The sequence below is a fragment of the Penicillium nucicola genome (assembly GCF_028828085.1).
Source record: "Penicillium nucicola strain IBT 29836 chromosome Unknown utg000008l, whole genome shotgun sequence".
In the NCBI taxonomy this organism is placed as follows: Eukaryota; Fungi; Ascomycota; class Eurotiomycetes; order Eurotiales; family Aspergillaceae; genus Penicillium; species Penicillium nucicola.
This window is the reverse complement of record NW_026643132.1, coordinates 424,839-440,688: the sequence shown is the minus strand read 5'-3', so window position 1 is coordinate 440,688 and position 15,850 is coordinate 424,839. Positions and strand designations below refer to the sequence as shown.

Sequence of the window (15,850 nt, the reverse complement as noted above, 5' to 3'; positions counted from 1 at the left end):
CCTCAATGATATGCAACAGCTTGAATTGATCAGAGCTCTCAAAAGATCATTTGTTGTTGTAACAGGTCTTAACATTATTCGGTATCATGTTACAAAGCCGAGTTGAGCCCAACGGATGCGCGAAAACTCCCAAATATGGTCCTATCTTTCTATCACTCTATTGTAAAATCATACAATGAATTGGCGCATGCAAACCCCGAAGTGAATTGCGCTATCTAATCTCCAGAGTTCAAGCCCGACTGGGTTGAGAGCAGTGGCATGGCACAGGACGTTGTTACGTCTAGTATGGGTATGGAAACTATGACAGAAAAGCTTATAACGTTATATAGAAAACGCTTGTCTGTTGTAATATTCTCTTGTCTCTGTTCCTGTCTTTCTACAGGGTACTCAGCATTAAAACGTCACCCTAGCTGTTGCGGACAGGTTCATTGGCTTTGTTGGTCTGCTTTCTTATGTTGTAATATAAGATGCTTGTTAAGGGAATGTTTGTGGTGTCCGAGAAACAATTATTGCAGGCTATGAAGCTCATTTTGAGAGACTCAAAATTATAATCGAGTTTTGTGCTGCTGTGTGATCGGCAATTGCGTTGTTCAATGAAGTTTTCAGTTCTATGATGTGGCAGGAAGCTGGGTAAGTGTGTTGGAGCTTGGGGCTTGTCCTTAGTAGAGGAAAAGCCTGCCAAATAGTAGCACAGTCGAATCATCATTGGTTGGTCAATCAACCTAGCGAAGTTGGGTAAGTCCGTTTGTTCCCTCGGTAACTATACTTCTTCCAGAAGGCTGCCATCGTTACGTTTATTGTTTGTTTTTTTAGATAGCCACACACACACACACACAAAAACTACATGTAATAGCCCCGCATGTTTCCCATGGAATAAGTCAGACTTGACCTTTCTTCAAGTGTCGAAGGTTTTATGCGTTGTTCTGTTGGTTCTACTGGTCTTTAGCTACAACTTCGATGTAGATCGCAACTCAATGTTCTCATACTATGTCGACCCCGCACTCTAGTGCTCGGGCTACTCTCGGTTCACATTAAGATAACAACAGACTCCAAAAAATCAACGCTCTTCGTTACATGAAGCAAAAAGAGACGACCAATGCAGGATTCGAACCTACGATCTCCCGCACCGGAAACGGATGCCTTACCACTAGGCCAATTGGCCAACCACGAGGGATTGTTATGTAAGAAAGTCGCGGGTCGTGATATATAAGGGTTAGGTCAAATATCATCACAATTCGTTTGCCTTTAGTGTTTATACAGCCATCTATCGAGACGTTTCTTATATTACTCAAGATGCATAACGTAGGCTCACTGAAGTTATCCCTGAAATACTGTATACTAATTTCATGGAGCATGAGTTGCCTGCGACGCATTCGATCCTTTGGTATACAACTACAGTATTTGACCTTCTGGTCAAATATAGCGAGGGTTGAGATGTATTGAAGTATGCATTTTAGACAAAGAAACGATCGTGCCGATAGATAGTATATGATCCTACGTACAGAACTTTTCTTGAGACCTGTGTCATGTCCGAACTGGTACTATATATTCTGGTATAAGCAACCCAAAGAATCAATAGACGTAACACATGATCCAAAAGAAAGGGTCAAAAGTTATCAGAGGTGACTTTTGTTGTCAGATGCAAGATTTCTAGAGGCGAATATATTGTGTAGGTAACACTTTAGCAACAAAGCAAACGAAAAAACTACAATAACTAAAAGATTCATTTACACAGCATCTATGTATCCTCATAGTACTAGATAATAGCAATCACACCAGACATAGGCAAGATTCGGCAACTTGGTTTCACCTAGAAAATTTGAAACACGGGTTTCTGAACACAATATCTGTGCACCTGTTAAAAGTTATGTGCTTGAGGTTTATCATACCTCAAAGAATTTATTAGCTGCTGGTGTGACTTGTATCGGAAAACGTTGAAAGAATTGACTTCCTCTTCGCCCAGAGGGTATTATTTAGCACGATACATGTACCTCAAAGATGTAGACTTCGGCATTATTCATTTGACATGCTCTGATATGCCAATATTTGACAAATATAGCGTCGTTTGACGTTATGTTTCGGATTATGACGATCAAAATCGCTGGATCCATTTATGGAGCTCATCAGAATTGTCTGGAATTTCTAAAAAAAAGTACAGTTCTCCTAGTTTCTCGTTAAGGACATTGAATTCAAGTCTATGAAATACCGAAAGAAGTCATCTCATCATATCTACACGAGACCCAACATCAATTCCTAGACCGAGCAGCAGCCAATGGAGAATCAATAACCCCCCACTCCGAGACATCATCATAACTATCATCCTCGTCATCTAGAATAAAGCTCTCATCTTCAAAAGAGGGACTGACATGAACAGCCGGCGAAGATATAGGACTCAGCGCTACACGCGGCCGCGACTTGAACACACTAGCATATTCAGCATCTTCCTCAAAGAGCTGATCCTGTGGTGTGGAAGCGCGAGAAATCTGGTCAATTGAGCGTGTCGATTGCGCAGAGGCCTTTCGTGGAGTAACGAATTGATTCACTGGGTAGGAGGGGCGAGGTCCACGACGCTGGCGGGAACGGACTTGCGGTTCATGGCCTGGTGGTAGGAGAGACATCGATTTGCGCGTGCGTTCGACCAATGTATGGGAGCGTTTAATGGGCTCTGGATCTGGCTCATGCTCTGGCGAAGAGGGAATATCTGGGGAGAGGCGAACAGTTGGAGTCGGCTGGACTGGCTCCCGTTGGGGTTCGGGTTCAGGCTCGGGAGGTGTGTATGATATCTCCGAGGCAGCTAGATCTACCGGAAGACCTGTAGGGTGACCGTATACCATTATCGGCGATTCTGGTTCTTCCGACGAGCTTTGAAATTGGGGCTCATAACTCGGTTCTACCTCGAATGTAGAATCATCACGCCTGGGACGGGATTTACCATTGATGCGAGCGAGAGCTTCATTTACAGATGAAAGCAGAGATCGATCTGCTCCTTTTAGGGCTCGCTCCCTATCTCCAGGCTGGCGTTTCGATTTGGATATGCTGGCAACGGTAAGAGATTGGTGGTTGTGGAAAAATAGCCGATTCTCTTTGGAAGAGGCTTTGCTCGCTGCGTTGGTGTCTGTGCCTCTTTCTTTCGAAAGAGAGTCATTGTATTCATGCCACTTGTGCAATCGACTTCTTTGCATCAATACCCGGGAGTTGAGATCAACAATCAGGTCATGTTTCAAATTATTCTCGAGACCACTGCCAGGCGGGGCAATTGCCCGCGACAAAGCCTCCGGGAAAGGAAGCTCCAGGAAAGCATCCGAGCTACTTTGCAATCCGCCTTTCAGCAGAGCAGTGGCCCATTCTTTATTGCCTAGCCAATTTGCTTGCAGTTCGTGCGCCAGGCTTTCCGGATTCATTTGCAAGCTTCCTTTGCTCTGCTGCTCTTTAGTCCGCTGTTCTTTGTTGGTTCGTTCGGCTAGCTCGGTTTTTTTGTTATCCAGTAGCTCCGAGAATTGAGCATAAGCACGCTGGACTCGAGCACGCCGTTCTTCGCCAGCACCCAAGGAAACCTGGTGGGCAAGAATGAGCGGCAACAAGTTTTGATAGTTTGTTGGCGTCATTGCTGTAGCGGTCGACAATTTCATAGAGGAGCTCCAGGCCATCTCGTCTACATCTGCGGCGACGTATTTGCGGAGAACGGCCGTAGAGAAGCCAGCGAGTAACTCATCGAATTTCTCTCCTTTGCAGTCATCTAGCATAGTCTTGCGCAAGATGATCTCTCGTCCCAGATCGCCATTCTTTTTCAATTCACCCAGACTCCTGAACAGGGCGGCGCGAAGGTTGACAGACTGTAGGGGTTCGAGCGGAGGAAAGAAAGGACGCAGTTTCTGTATTAATTATCAGCGGGATTCACAAGATCATATTCAGTTTATGTACATTCTGGGCTCCCTCTGGATCCCAGATGACGAAAAGGTAGTATAATCCCCATTCTATCAAGCGGATCCGTTGCCGTTGGTTCTGCGATGACGCCGACAGCGCGCGAATCGAGATGTTGGGCCAGTCCTCGCGTTGATCCAATCGCAACAGCTTCAAGTTTCGAACAAAGACATCTTGGTGTGAGGGACCCGGCCAGTCCAGGGGTTTTGGCCTGTTCGGCCTTGTTGCAGCCATTGATGCACTGGGGGATCTTTGAGGGACGAGAGTAAACACAGATAAGGGGAGTTTGCATCTGTTTGCACGGTCTATCAGTCCCGCCTTTATCTTCGTTTTGTGCTTTCCAAGGTTCTTTCTTCTTCCTCAGTCACTCTTTGATTTTATTTGATTTTACATAGCCATGGGCTCCGAAACCCCCTCCTGGACTCCCCAGTCCGGTAAGTTTTGGAATTTACCTCTCGTGATTGCGCAGTGTTGACCGTCTGCAGTCCTATCAACCCTCCCCCACCCGCCAGAGGAGAACTCGACCTCGCCTGTTCCCTTCTTCCATCTGGTCGAGCGCCTGAAGACCACCAAGCGCGAAGGTTGGCGCCGCTTTGGCATCAATGGTGAATCCATTTCCGACCACATGTACCGCATGTCGATCATGACGATGTTGGCCCCGCCTTCTCTGTCCGCTAAGCTCGACATTCCACGCTGCACCAAGATGGCCTTGATCCACGATATGGCCGAGGCGCTTGTCGGGGATATTACTCCAGTTGACTACCACATCACCAAGGCCGAGAAGGCTCGCCGCGAGGCCTCTGTTATGGAGTACATCACTACGACTCTGCTCGGCAAGGTCCCCGGAGGCACCTTATCAGGCGCGGACATCAAGAGTGTGTTCGAGGAATACGAGGAGGACCAGACCCTCGAGGCCCACTTCGTCCACGATATCGACAAGATGGAGTTGCTGTTGCAGATGGTTGAATATGAGCGCTCAAACGAGGTTGATCTTACTGAGTTTACTCATGTTGCCTCTCGCATTCGCTTGCCTGAGATCCAGGCCTGGGCCGCTGAGGTTATTCAAGAGCGACGGAAGCAAGAATAAGCACGCATAGCTATTGAGATAATGGAAGACTGGGGAGTTGGATTTCCGGTGACTTACCATTTGGTGACCCATGAGTTCTCGGCGTTTGTTTATGCATCTTTATTTTTTTCCCCAACGGGTACGCCAGATACCATAGAGAACGAGCTACCCGAATGCATCGGATTTTTAAAAAAATATTGACCTGTCTAACTTCTGCTAAGTCTAATGTATATTCGACATTGTCATCAGCATATGTATCTGAAGCTAGGTATGAGGCGCATGGCTGATATCATCTGCCACTTCATCTGAGAAAAAATCCTATAGATCATGGCATTCCAATCGTATTAGTAAACAGTTGATTCTGATTAGAGGAGTTAGTAAACAAACCCACCCAAGAAAGTATAGTAGAGGTCATAGGCCAATATACAGTGTCTACACCTTGATCTTTAGATAACCCTGAGGTTTCAGGCATTTGTTCAGCTTGAATTCCATTTCTCTTTGGTAAATCTTGTTTGCCCATTTATTAGTGGCCTTGATAATTGCTGCTTTTATGCAAATGCGAATGAAAAAGCGAACAGATTATGAACCCTACTTCTCACAGCAAGTGCAGATTCAACCTCACCTATAGTGCAATTTCTGTTTATCTTATAACAAATTTATAGCATTTGACAATTGCGGCGATCCACATTTATTTATCAATACAATAGAAATGGGTGTCTGAAAGAAGTGAATTAAGGTCTATAACTACACAGCCGTAGATCAAGTTAAGCTCAACGCCTTCCTTTCCGCACAGCCAATGAAAATATTAGATTTAATTCACATGTTGAGTGGAGTAATCGTTCATTTGGCTCTCTCTAGTCCGTACATCTCATGGATCTGAAAGGTCTAGGCAAAAGTCCCTTAACTCCTGACCATGCATTCCGTGTCGAAGGACACTGAAAGACGCGATATACACGTCCCGTAAATCACACAAAAAGCTATACAAAGTAATAAAAAAACAGGTATATACGACATGACTCAAAGCAGACTCAAAACTAGGGCAATCAAGTGGCGCTTTACTCGTCATCTGTGTTTCGGCTCTCCTTCTCTGGCTTGGCCAGGGCCTTTTGCCAGACTGTGCGGGCAGCCTCTTGGTCGAGGCCAGGGAAGAGAAGATCAAACACTTCCGAGTACCAATTCACTGGGTGGCCTTCAATACCCTTCTTGATGTTCTTGGGGATTTATTAGCCTTGGTCGTTCAGCTGGGGAAAGCGGTGACTTACTTCAGGTAGCTCAAGCCAGTCAGATGTGTTGTCTGCTGGGAAGAGGATCTTTGTGGCACCAGCCCGACGAGCGGCGACGGTCTTCTCTCGCAAACCTCCGATGCGAAGAACCTTACCAGTGACGGTCAATTCTCCGGTCATGGCAACAGTAGGCTCAAGAGAGTGGTTCAGAGCCAAGGACAACAAGGCACTGGCCATCGTGATACCAGCAGAGGGGCCTATTTGTGGTCAGCTTTCGAACAATGAATTATGATAGGTCATAGCGAGATTACTTACCATCCTTAGGGACAGCTCCTTCGGGACAGTGCAAGTGAACCTTGGCCTTCTCAAAGAATTGGTTTTCGGGGAATTGCCGAGCCATGACAGACTTAGCAAACGAGTATGCAATGTGAGTAGACTCCTTCATCACGTTTTGAAGGTTACCGGTGATTTCAAGCCCGGGTCGCGAGTTGTGGGTCAACGCATTCTCCAGGATACATTCAACGTACAGGGCTGCTCCACCCATGCTGGTCCAGGCGAGACCCATAGTGACACCAGGGGGGAACTTGTCGTACAGTCGATCGGAAGTGAAGACTGCGGGTCCGACATAGTCCTTCAATGTGCTCTTGCCGATGCTGAGGTGGACATTATCTGGAACCTTCAGGGCAAGCCGGGGGGTCTCGGTGGTCGACTTCTCGGGCTCAATGGGAGTCTGAGCGGGATCAGTCGGCTCGTGCTCCTTTGCCTCCTCGGCGGCAGCCTTGCCCTCGTCGGTCAAGGCAGCCTCCTCTGACATAATATCCTCGCCTAGATCTTGGACGATCTTGAATGCCGCCTTGCGGTAGACCTTCTCGATTTGCTTTTTCAGGTTGCGAACACCGCTTTCACGGCAATAAGACTTAATCAACTCCTCAATAGCTTCTTTCTCAAGGTTCACGTCGACATCTTTCAGACCTGTCAGCTCCCGAGCGGCAGGTGCCAAGTATTTCTCGGCGATTGCCATCTTTTCGTCCGCCACGTATCCAGACAATTCGATGAGCTCCATTCGGTCTAGCAATGGCCGAGGAATGGTGTCAGTCACATTGGCCGTGCATACGAAAAGGACCTTGGACAAATCCACAGGGACATCCATGTAATGGTCCAAGAATGAGCTATTCTGTTCCGGGTCGAGGAGCTCAAGCAAAGCCGAGGATGGATCGCCCTGGTGACCACGACCAATCTTGTCCACCTCGTCGATGAGGATCAGAGGGTTCTCGGTTTGACATTTCTTCAGCGCTTGAATAATGCGTCCAGGTAAGGCACCCACGTAGGTCCGTCGGTGACCCTTGATCTCGGCAACATCTGTCAAGCCACCCACAGAGAAGCGGTAGTATTGTCTGTTCAGGGCACGAGCCACTGACTTTCCAATACTAGTCTTTCCAACACCAGGAGGACCAACGAGACAAAGGATCTTTCCTTCAACAGTTCCACGAAGCTTGCCAACGGCAATGAACTCAAGAATACGATCCTTGACATCCTTGAGACCATAGTGATCCTCGTCTAGAACACTTGTGGCGTTCTTGATTCCGAAGTTCTCCACGCTCTTCTGCCCCCAAGGGATTTGGGTGAGCCAGTCCAGGTAGTTACGGGTGACATTGAACTCAGATGCGGCAGGCTCAAGGTGAGCGAGCTTGTTGATCTCTTCGTCAAAGACCTTCTTGACAGCCTCAGGCATGGCAAGCTTCTCGGCCTTCTCCTTGAACTTCTCAACCAGCTTGTCCTTTCCATCAGATTCGATGCCAAGCTCTCTCTTGATCCCCTTCATCTGTTCCATGAGCCAGTACTCACGCTGGCGTTTCTGAATCTTGGCTTCGACATCTTTGGTGATCTTAGATTGTAGTTGGGCGTTCATCAATTCCTTCTTCAGAACAACAAGAGCCTTGGGAAGACGCTCCTCGATGTTCATTGTTTCGAGAACCTCCTGCATTTCATGCAACTCACCAGCGGAAACAGCAGCGGCAAAATCAGCCAATTTAGCTGGTTCGTCGCTCAAGTTTCCGGGAAATTGATCAGTGTAAAAGGCTGAGATCTGGTCACGGAACAACGGGTTCAAGGTGGCGATCTCCTTGCATACGTTTACGATTTCACTGGTCACAGCACGAATGATGCCGGCTTTTTTGTCGAACGGCTCTTCAACCAGGTTCTCCACATTGACCAAGCTGACAGGGTGTTTCCGTAAGAATGATGTGGGCTCGTGAAGATCTTTAGGAGCGGGCTCGGGAGTTCCCTCCTCGAAGCTGGCCACGACATCGCCACGCTTTTCGGTAGTCTTGTCTTCGGACGTAGGTGGAGCGCCCTTTGTAGTCTCGGCGGGAGGAAGTAGGGATGAGATTTTGATACGGCGATGAGGGTATAGGACTGCCGTTACACCGCTGGCCTCCCCGCGGAGAGGGTATGCGGCAGTGATCTGAGCGAAGACACCGGTATCATAAACGTCATCCATATTCTCGATGACATCGCCGTCAGCGTTTTCATCTTTGAACAAGAATGCTCCGACATATGGCTGACCCCGTTTCATCATGTCTTGAATCGCAGTGGCCACATTCGGGTCACGGATGGTAATAGCTTTATAGAATCCGGGGAATAGCGGGCGCTTCGCAATGGGAATTGCCATCACTTGAGGATAAACGTCCGGCACCGATGGCTTTTGTAAAGCCTTGTCGCTGGATCCCTTCTTCCCCTTCTTGCCGCTGTCATCGTTCCCGCTATTACCTCCACTGCTTGCGCCACTGGGTTTCGAGTCGGCTGGGCCATCACTCGGCGGGATAGGCGAGGGTCCATTTCTCGAGTCTGCCTTTGCATCTGATGTGTTGGCTTCCTTTTTGCCTTCCTCCTCTACCGCGCGTTGCTCTTTTTCGGATGACCGGTCTTTTCTCCGAGTGGAGCCTGCCCCGTCTGCAGAAGGGACGTTCTTCCCTGAGTCAGATGCTTTTCGCCGTGACTCTGGGGCTTTTTCTGTGCTTTTATCGTCCTGGCTGGTCTCCTGTTCTTCCGGTTCGTCCTTCGGGTCCTCTGGTGGGGGTTTCTCTCGTCGCCGGATGGAGCTTACAGAGAAAGCGCGGGAGGTCGAAGGGATGGAGTTTCCGAGGCGGGCTGAAGCTAGTGCTGACCGGAAGCTTGCATTGTATCTCGGAGAAGCAAGAAATGGGCGTCGGAGGAGAGCTCGAGGCGTTTGGTGGAGCGCAGCTCTCCAGGGGAGGGTCTGGCCGCGGAGCATGCTCCTGGATTATGCGATGAAGGGACGGGCGGTAAAGAAGTCTGAAAGGGTAGAGAAAGCTGTGAACAGCCCGTAGCACACAGCTCTTAAAGGGATGGAGAATAGAAAAGGTGGAGAGTGGAAGCTGGAATTCCGTAGTCGGAGCACCCCAATTGCTTCGGTAAGCAGCTCTTTCATCATCGCCCCGGCATCACGTTTTTCCGATAAACTTCTCTCTTCCGAAGAACTCGAAGCTTCTGTGAACAGGAGAGTAATGAGTTAGAGATCATTGGCTCGACTGTTTTCCTTATTGTTACCGTCCTTCATTTTGATATCCTCTGTCATTCGCATTGTCTCTCTCCAGTATAGCCAACCGTTATCCGGCTATTGCTATCCATGAATCCATCGACGGCATTCCCCAAGGCCGCGGCTCTCCCCGCGCGTCTGTTGCGAACCCAGCGACAATGCTCGAACCAGACCTCCACCACTAGTGTGCGATCTCAGAGCAGAAATTACCATGCCACTGCCTCCGCTTCTCCGGCTCGACGTCTGCGGGAAGGCGTCTGCAAAAGAAAGGATTCCTTGGTGACTTCCGCTCGGGTACGTTATCACAAGATTCTATATCGTCATCGGCTCGGGTCTCATCAGACATTGATACTAATGAATTACCTACCTGCAGTCTTTTCACACTACTTCCCCCCTTTTGGCCGTCGCCGATCCCTACAAAGTCCTCGGCGTCGACAAGAAGGCTTCTGCCGGCGATATCAAGAAGGCCTACTACGGACTAGCCAAGAAATACCACCCGGATACCAACAAGGACCCTCAAGCGAAGGACAAGTTTTCCGAGGCCCAAACAGCTTACGAACTACTGTCCGACGCCAAAAAGCGTGAGAACTACGACAAATTTGGCTCGGCGGCCTTTGATCAGAACGGCGGATTCGACCCAAGCGGTGGCAACCCATTCGCCGGTGCAGGAGGATTCCATGGCTTCGGTGGTGGCTTCGGTGGTGGTGGATTTGGCGGAGGTGGCTTTGGTGGAGGATTTTCCGGTGATATCAACTTCGAGGATCTGTTTGGCGCGTTCACTGGCGGAGCGCGTCGTGGGCCTCGGGGTCGGGGCAACCCCTTCCAGGAACAGATACTTGTTGGTGAAGATATCGAGGTCCAGACCAACATCTCGTTCATGGATGCCGCCAAGGGCACTTCCCAGGACATTGTCATCACTCCTTTGACTGAGTGCGGAACTTGCAAAGGTGACGGCTTGAAGGAAGGCACCAAGCGGTCCCAATGTAAGCAGTGCAATGGTACCGGTACACGCGTCCACCTCATGCAGGGAGGCTTCCAGGTTGCCGCTACTTGCGATGCTTGTGGCGGTGCTGGTATGTCCGCCCCTCGTGGGTCTGAATGCCGTCCATGCCGTGGAAACGGTGTTGTCAGGGAACGCAAGACTATCAAGGTCGACATCCCCGGAGGTGTTGAGGATGGCATGCGTTTGCGGGTGACCGGTGAAGGTGACAGACCTCCCACTGGATCAGCTGTTCCCCCCGGGGCCCGGACCAAGCCCGGTGATCTTTACGTCTCCATTCGCGTGGCTCCGGACTCTCGGTTCAGTCGCTCTGGATCTGACATTCTCTATACGGCTTCAATTCCTCTCACTACTGCCATTCTTGGTGGTGAGGTGACTATCCCAACCCTCGAGAGCGAGGTCAAGGTTAAGGTCGCTACGGGTACTGGTACTGGTGACCGGATTACCCTGTCTGGAATGGGAATGAAGAAGCTTGGTGCTCGGGCACGCGGCTACACTCCTAATGGTGATCTCAAGGTCGAGTTCAAGGTAGCAATGCCTAAATACTTGACCGGTAACCAGCGAACCATCCTGGAAGTTCTTGCAGATGAGATGAACGACAAGACCGCGAAGCGGACAATGAACTTCAACGCCGACAAGGACAGGTAAGATTTGAAATTATCTATGCATCAATTGGCCATAACTGACCTCTTCCAGCTCTGCACCGAGCTCCGAGAACGAAGGCTTCCTGAAGTCTGTTTGGCACCGACTTACGGGCGAGAACTATGAAGCCAATAAGAAGGACACCAAGGACACCAAGGACAAGGATGGCAACACCGATTCCAAGGATGACTCGAAAAAGTCGAGCTGAAATATGTAAATCATGTACTTTATATCCGTTTGTATTTACCTCACCCATGTCATAGCGCCGGCGATATTGGGGACCTGTTCTGCCTAGGAGGGTCTTGGGGGCAGAATACTGTATTATTATCAAGAGTTAGGTGGTTATGAAGTTCTCCATTCCACTATAATATGTTTCTATGTAAATGGTAAATGCTTATGTTGTATGTGATGTTGATGTTCGGAGTATACAGTCAGTAGGAGAGTAGATGTGTATGGTGACCTGGGGCTTGCCGCCCATCAAGACACGGATATCACATCCCACCTTACCTTCCTCCAACATTCCAGGCACCCCCTATTCTTTTCCAATCTTCTCATTTCATGTGCTTTCAGATCCTGAACCCCAATCGACGTCATTGAAACAGGACCCATTAGGCGGCGACTTTCCGTCTCCCTTACCCCACAGCCTCGACTCCAAGCCCCTCAGACACGGCGCTTTAGACCCCCCCCTTGTCCCTCACGCTTCCTCTCTTACAGTTTTTAATAAGTTGGATGGGAGCAGATTGCTCCTGACAACCATCCAAAATGGTTCAGTCGCCGATGCTTTCGTGTCCGCTGAAGCAGACCAACGAGATCGATTGGATTCAACCCCTCAAGGATTACATCCGACAGACATATGGCGAGGACGCCGAACGGTACAGCCAAGAATGTGTGACCCTCAACCGACTTCGTCAAGATATGAGGGGCGCAGGAAATGATAGCGCTACCGGTCGCGATCTGTTGTATCGGTATTATGGCCAACTGGAGCTGTTGGACCTCCGGTTTCCCGTCGATGAGAACCACATCAAGATCTCGTTCACTTGGTAAGGTGTGCCACTCCTACATATAGAATTGCGCCAACGAATTTATCATATAGGTACGATGCGTTCACCCACAAACCTACGTCTCAATATTCCCTGGCCTACGAGAAGGCATCAATCATCTTCAATATCTCCGCTGTCCTGTCCTGCCATGCCGCCAACCAGAATCGGGCCGACGATACTGGTGTCAAGACTGCCTACCACTCCTTCCAAGCCTCCGCTGGCATGTTCACCTACATAAATGAGAACTTCTTGCATGCCCCGTCTACCGACCTTAATCGGGATACGGTCAAAACATTGATCCATGTTACACTCGCCCAAGCGCAGGAGGTTTTTTTCGAGAAGCAAGTGGCGGATGGAAAGAAGCCTGGGTTCTTGGCTAAGTTGGCTGGACAGGCAGCATATCTTTACTCACAGGGTGCGGAAACCATGCAGGACTTTGTCGGCAAGAACGTGTTCGACAAGGTGTGGTCGATCGTCGTTCAGGCCAAGGCTGCGCATATGGGATCAGTTGCATCTTACTACCAGGCGATTGCGGACAGCGAGAGCGGATCACACGGCGTTGCGATTGCTCGTCTTCAAATGGCCGACAAGCAATCCGCCACTGCCCTGAGCTGGGCAAAGACCTTCCCCTCGACAGCTCCCGTGACCTCCAATTTGACAGCAGATTCTGGACCTGCTCTGATGGAGCTCATTAAGCACAACCAAACAAATGTGCAGTCCCAGCTTGCTACTATGATCAAGGACAATGACTTCATTTATCACCAGCCGGTTCCAAATGAGGCTGGTCTCTCAGCCGTCGCCAAGCTTCCTGCCGCCAAGGCTATTCCTGTTAGTGAATTGTATCAAGGTCAGGATATTCAGCGTATCATTGGACCCGATATCTTCCAGAAGCTGGTACCCATGTCTGTTACCGAAACTGCCAGTCTATATGATGAAGAAAAAGCCAAGTTAATTCGAGCCGAAACCGAAAAGGTTGAAACCGCCAATGGTGAGATGGCCGCCAGCCTGGATTATCTGAAGCTACCCGGCAGTCTCAATATCCTTAAGGGAGGCATGAACCAGGAAATGTCAGTAGACGAAGAATTTCGCCGCTGGTGTTCAGAGCTTGCTGGCCACAAGCCATTTCACAGAGCTTTTGACGATTTGCAAGATCGCAAGGCTGAAGTTTTGTCGCAACTGGACCAGTGCTCTAAACAGCTCGATCTGGAGGAAAGCGTCTGTGAGAAAATGCGCTCCAAGTATGGCGCGGATTGGAGCCAGCAGCCAAGTGCTCGACTCAATACGACACTTCGCGGAGATGTTCGCGCATATCGGGACACTATCAACGAAGCCAGCGCCAGCGATTCACAGCTCTCCTCCACACTGCGTCAATACGAGACTGATTTCGATGAAATGCGGTCTGCGGGAGAGACAGATGAGGCTGATGTGCTGTTCCAGCGCGGGTTGATCAAAGCTGGCTCGAAACAAAGCAAGGGAAAGAACGGTGTCGCTAGTCCAGCCGAAGGTAGCCTGTTGGATGACGTGTATGATGAAGGCGGTGCATCTGTTGCTGAACAGATTGCCAAGGTGGAAGAGATTCTGAAGAAATTGAACCTTGTAAAGCGAGAGCGGTCTCAAGTTCTCAAAGACCTCAAGGATAAGGTGAGTATTCTAGCGCATCCCTTCACGGCAATTTCTGACTATATGCCAGATTCACACTGATGATATCTCGAACGTCCTCATCCTAAACAAGAAGTCAATTACTGGCCAGGAAAGTCAACTCTTCGATGCTGAGCTCGAAAAATTCCGGCCGCACCAGAACCGACTTCTTCAGGCAAACCACAAACAGTCTTCTTTAATGAAGGAGCTTACCAAAATTTACGGTGATCTCCTTCAAGACAAGCGAGTTCAAGGCGAGCAGTCGAAATATGAGTCCATTACGCGGCAACGCAACTCAGTAATGGCTCGATACAAGAAGGTTTACGAAGCTTTCAATGGGCTTTCGTCGGGCATTGCTCAAGCAAAAACCTTCTATAAGGACATGACGGACAATGTGGACAGCCTTCGCAAGAATGTCGAGACTTTCCTCAACAACCGTCGGTCAGAAGGTGCTCAACTTCTAAGCCAGATCGAACGCGATAAGGCCAGCGGTGTTTCTGAGCAAGAAGAACGCGAAAGAGAGAAACTGCGCCAACTGATGGAACGTCTCTCCACGGAGCCCAAGAGCTCAACTTCACCATCTGCAGCATCAGGACCTCCTTCCAAGGTCAAATCACCCCCTCCACCTGTACAGACCCCAGCCTATGGAACAGGTCCCTCTCCAAAGATGTCACCCCGCTACCCACCCACCGGTGGACCTCTCTCCCATTCACCTGCACCCTACGGACAATACATGGGCGGCCAGGGAGCGCCATATCAACCAACCCAGCACTTCCAGCAAGGCGCCGCAGCTCCCCTATCCGAAGGCTACAACCCCATGGCATACCCCTATCAAACTCCCGTGTCCCCACCCCCAAACCAGCAATTCTTCTCCTCCACCCCCGCCCCGTACGGGGGCTACTCCAACTCTAGCACTCCCGTTCCTCCAACTGCAGGCGCCCAACCCTCGCACTACATGTCGCCGCACGGCTACATCCCGCCCCCTCCCCCTCCACGTCCCCAGCAGACATCCTACCCTCCCTCTGGAGGCTCCTACCCATCTGGACCAGGCGGCTATGCCCAGGGTAGACCGCCATATGCCCATCACAAGGCACCCTCGCAATCCCAACCCCAGCCCAACACTGGCGGTGATCCATGGGCTGGTCTGAATGCCTGGAAATAGGTACTCTATTCAAGGACATGGTCTTCATTACTTGGATTGGATTGGATTAGCAGGGATGGATCGGATCAAGTCAAAATGGACCAATGGGAGGAAAGGCATACATCTCGGCGTTTGCGAACGAGTAATAGAGGACTTGGAAGTTAGAGTGATCAGACCTCATCTGTCTAGTTGAGCTGACGTTCAATACCTTCGGTTTGGTCTGGGGGCTTTTTTTTCCTTGTCCTTTTGCCTTCGCATTGGATGTGATGTTTCTTGTCGTTTGTTTCTTGATTTTTTATTTTATTTCTGTCCTGTTAGAGGGGAGATTTAATTATTTTATGTACATGATGAATGAAATACAAGCCATAAGTTGTAAGTCATTGCTCATTTGGTTGCTGGTCATCTTTACTCCGGATGTATATGCGGTGCTTTCATTTAAGGTTTTAGTGCTGCAGGTTGGTCAGGTACCCATGCAGTGATGTTCAGGGCTTGATGTCATAGGTTGGATGTCCATGTTCGTTGGTTGCTATGCGCTGTTGATCACCTTGGGTAGATCTTCAAGCAATGCCCGACTAGTGAGATATATAAATCTGACGACGTAATGGAATCCGTAGCCTTGC

At 49.5% G+C, this 15,850-nt stretch overlaps 5 protein-coding genes across 5 annotated transcripts; 3 read left to right on the top strand and 2 right to left on the bottom strand.

Moving 5' to 3' along the window:
* Positions 1-2,246: 2,246 nt before the first annotated feature.
* On the bottom strand, positions 2,247-4,155 carry N7511_007650 (uncharacterized protein; the record flags this gene model as incomplete). Its single annotated transcript, XM_057130027.1, has 2 exons — positions 2,247-3,872; positions 3,922-4,155. 2 exons carry the CDS (start codon positions 4,153-4,155, stop codon positions 2,247-2,249), a joined length of 1,860 nt encoding a protein of 619 aa, XP_056981810.1.
* A 163-nt stretch (positions 4,156-4,318) lies between these two features.
* On the top strand, positions 4,319-5,008 carry N7511_007649 (HD domain-containing protein; the record flags this gene model as incomplete). The annotated part of the gene is made up of 2 exons (XM_057130026.1): positions 4,319-4,355; positions 4,407-5,008. 2 exons carry the CDS (start codon positions 4,319-4,321, stop codon positions 5,006-5,008), a joined length of 639 nt encoding a protein of 212 aa, XP_056981809.1.
* A 1,034-nt stretch (positions 5,009-6,042) lies between these two features.
* N7511_007648 (endopeptidase La) lies at positions 6,043-9,484 on the bottom strand (the record flags this gene model as incomplete). Its single annotated transcript, XM_057130025.1, has 3 exons — positions 6,043-6,198; positions 6,250-6,467; positions 6,526-9,484. 3 exons carry the CDS (start codon positions 9,482-9,484, stop codon positions 6,043-6,045), a joined length of 3,333 nt encoding a protein of 1,110 aa, XP_056981808.1.
* Positions 9,485-9,859: 375 nt separating this feature from the next.
* On the top strand, positions 9,860-11,619 carry N7511_007647 (putative mitochondrial DnaJ chaperone (Mdj1); the record flags this gene model as incomplete). The annotated part of the gene is made up of 3 exons (XM_057130024.1): positions 9,860-10,063; positions 10,143-11,413; positions 11,466-11,619. The coding sequence occupies 3 exons, from the start codon at positions 9,860-9,862 to the stop codon at positions 11,617-11,619; spliced, it is 1,629 nt and encodes a 542-aa protein (XP_056981807.1).
* Positions 11,620-12,173: 554 nt separating this feature from the next.
* On the top strand, positions 12,174-15,251 carry bro1 (putative signal transduction protein BroA; the record flags this gene model as incomplete). Its single annotated transcript, XM_057130023.1, has 3 exons — positions 12,174-12,451; positions 12,505-14,092; positions 14,142-15,251. 3 exons carry the CDS (start codon positions 12,174-12,176, stop codon positions 15,249-15,251), a joined length of 2,976 nt encoding a protein of 991 aa, XP_056981806.1.
* Between the last annotated feature and the right edge of the window lie 599 nt (positions 15,252-15,850).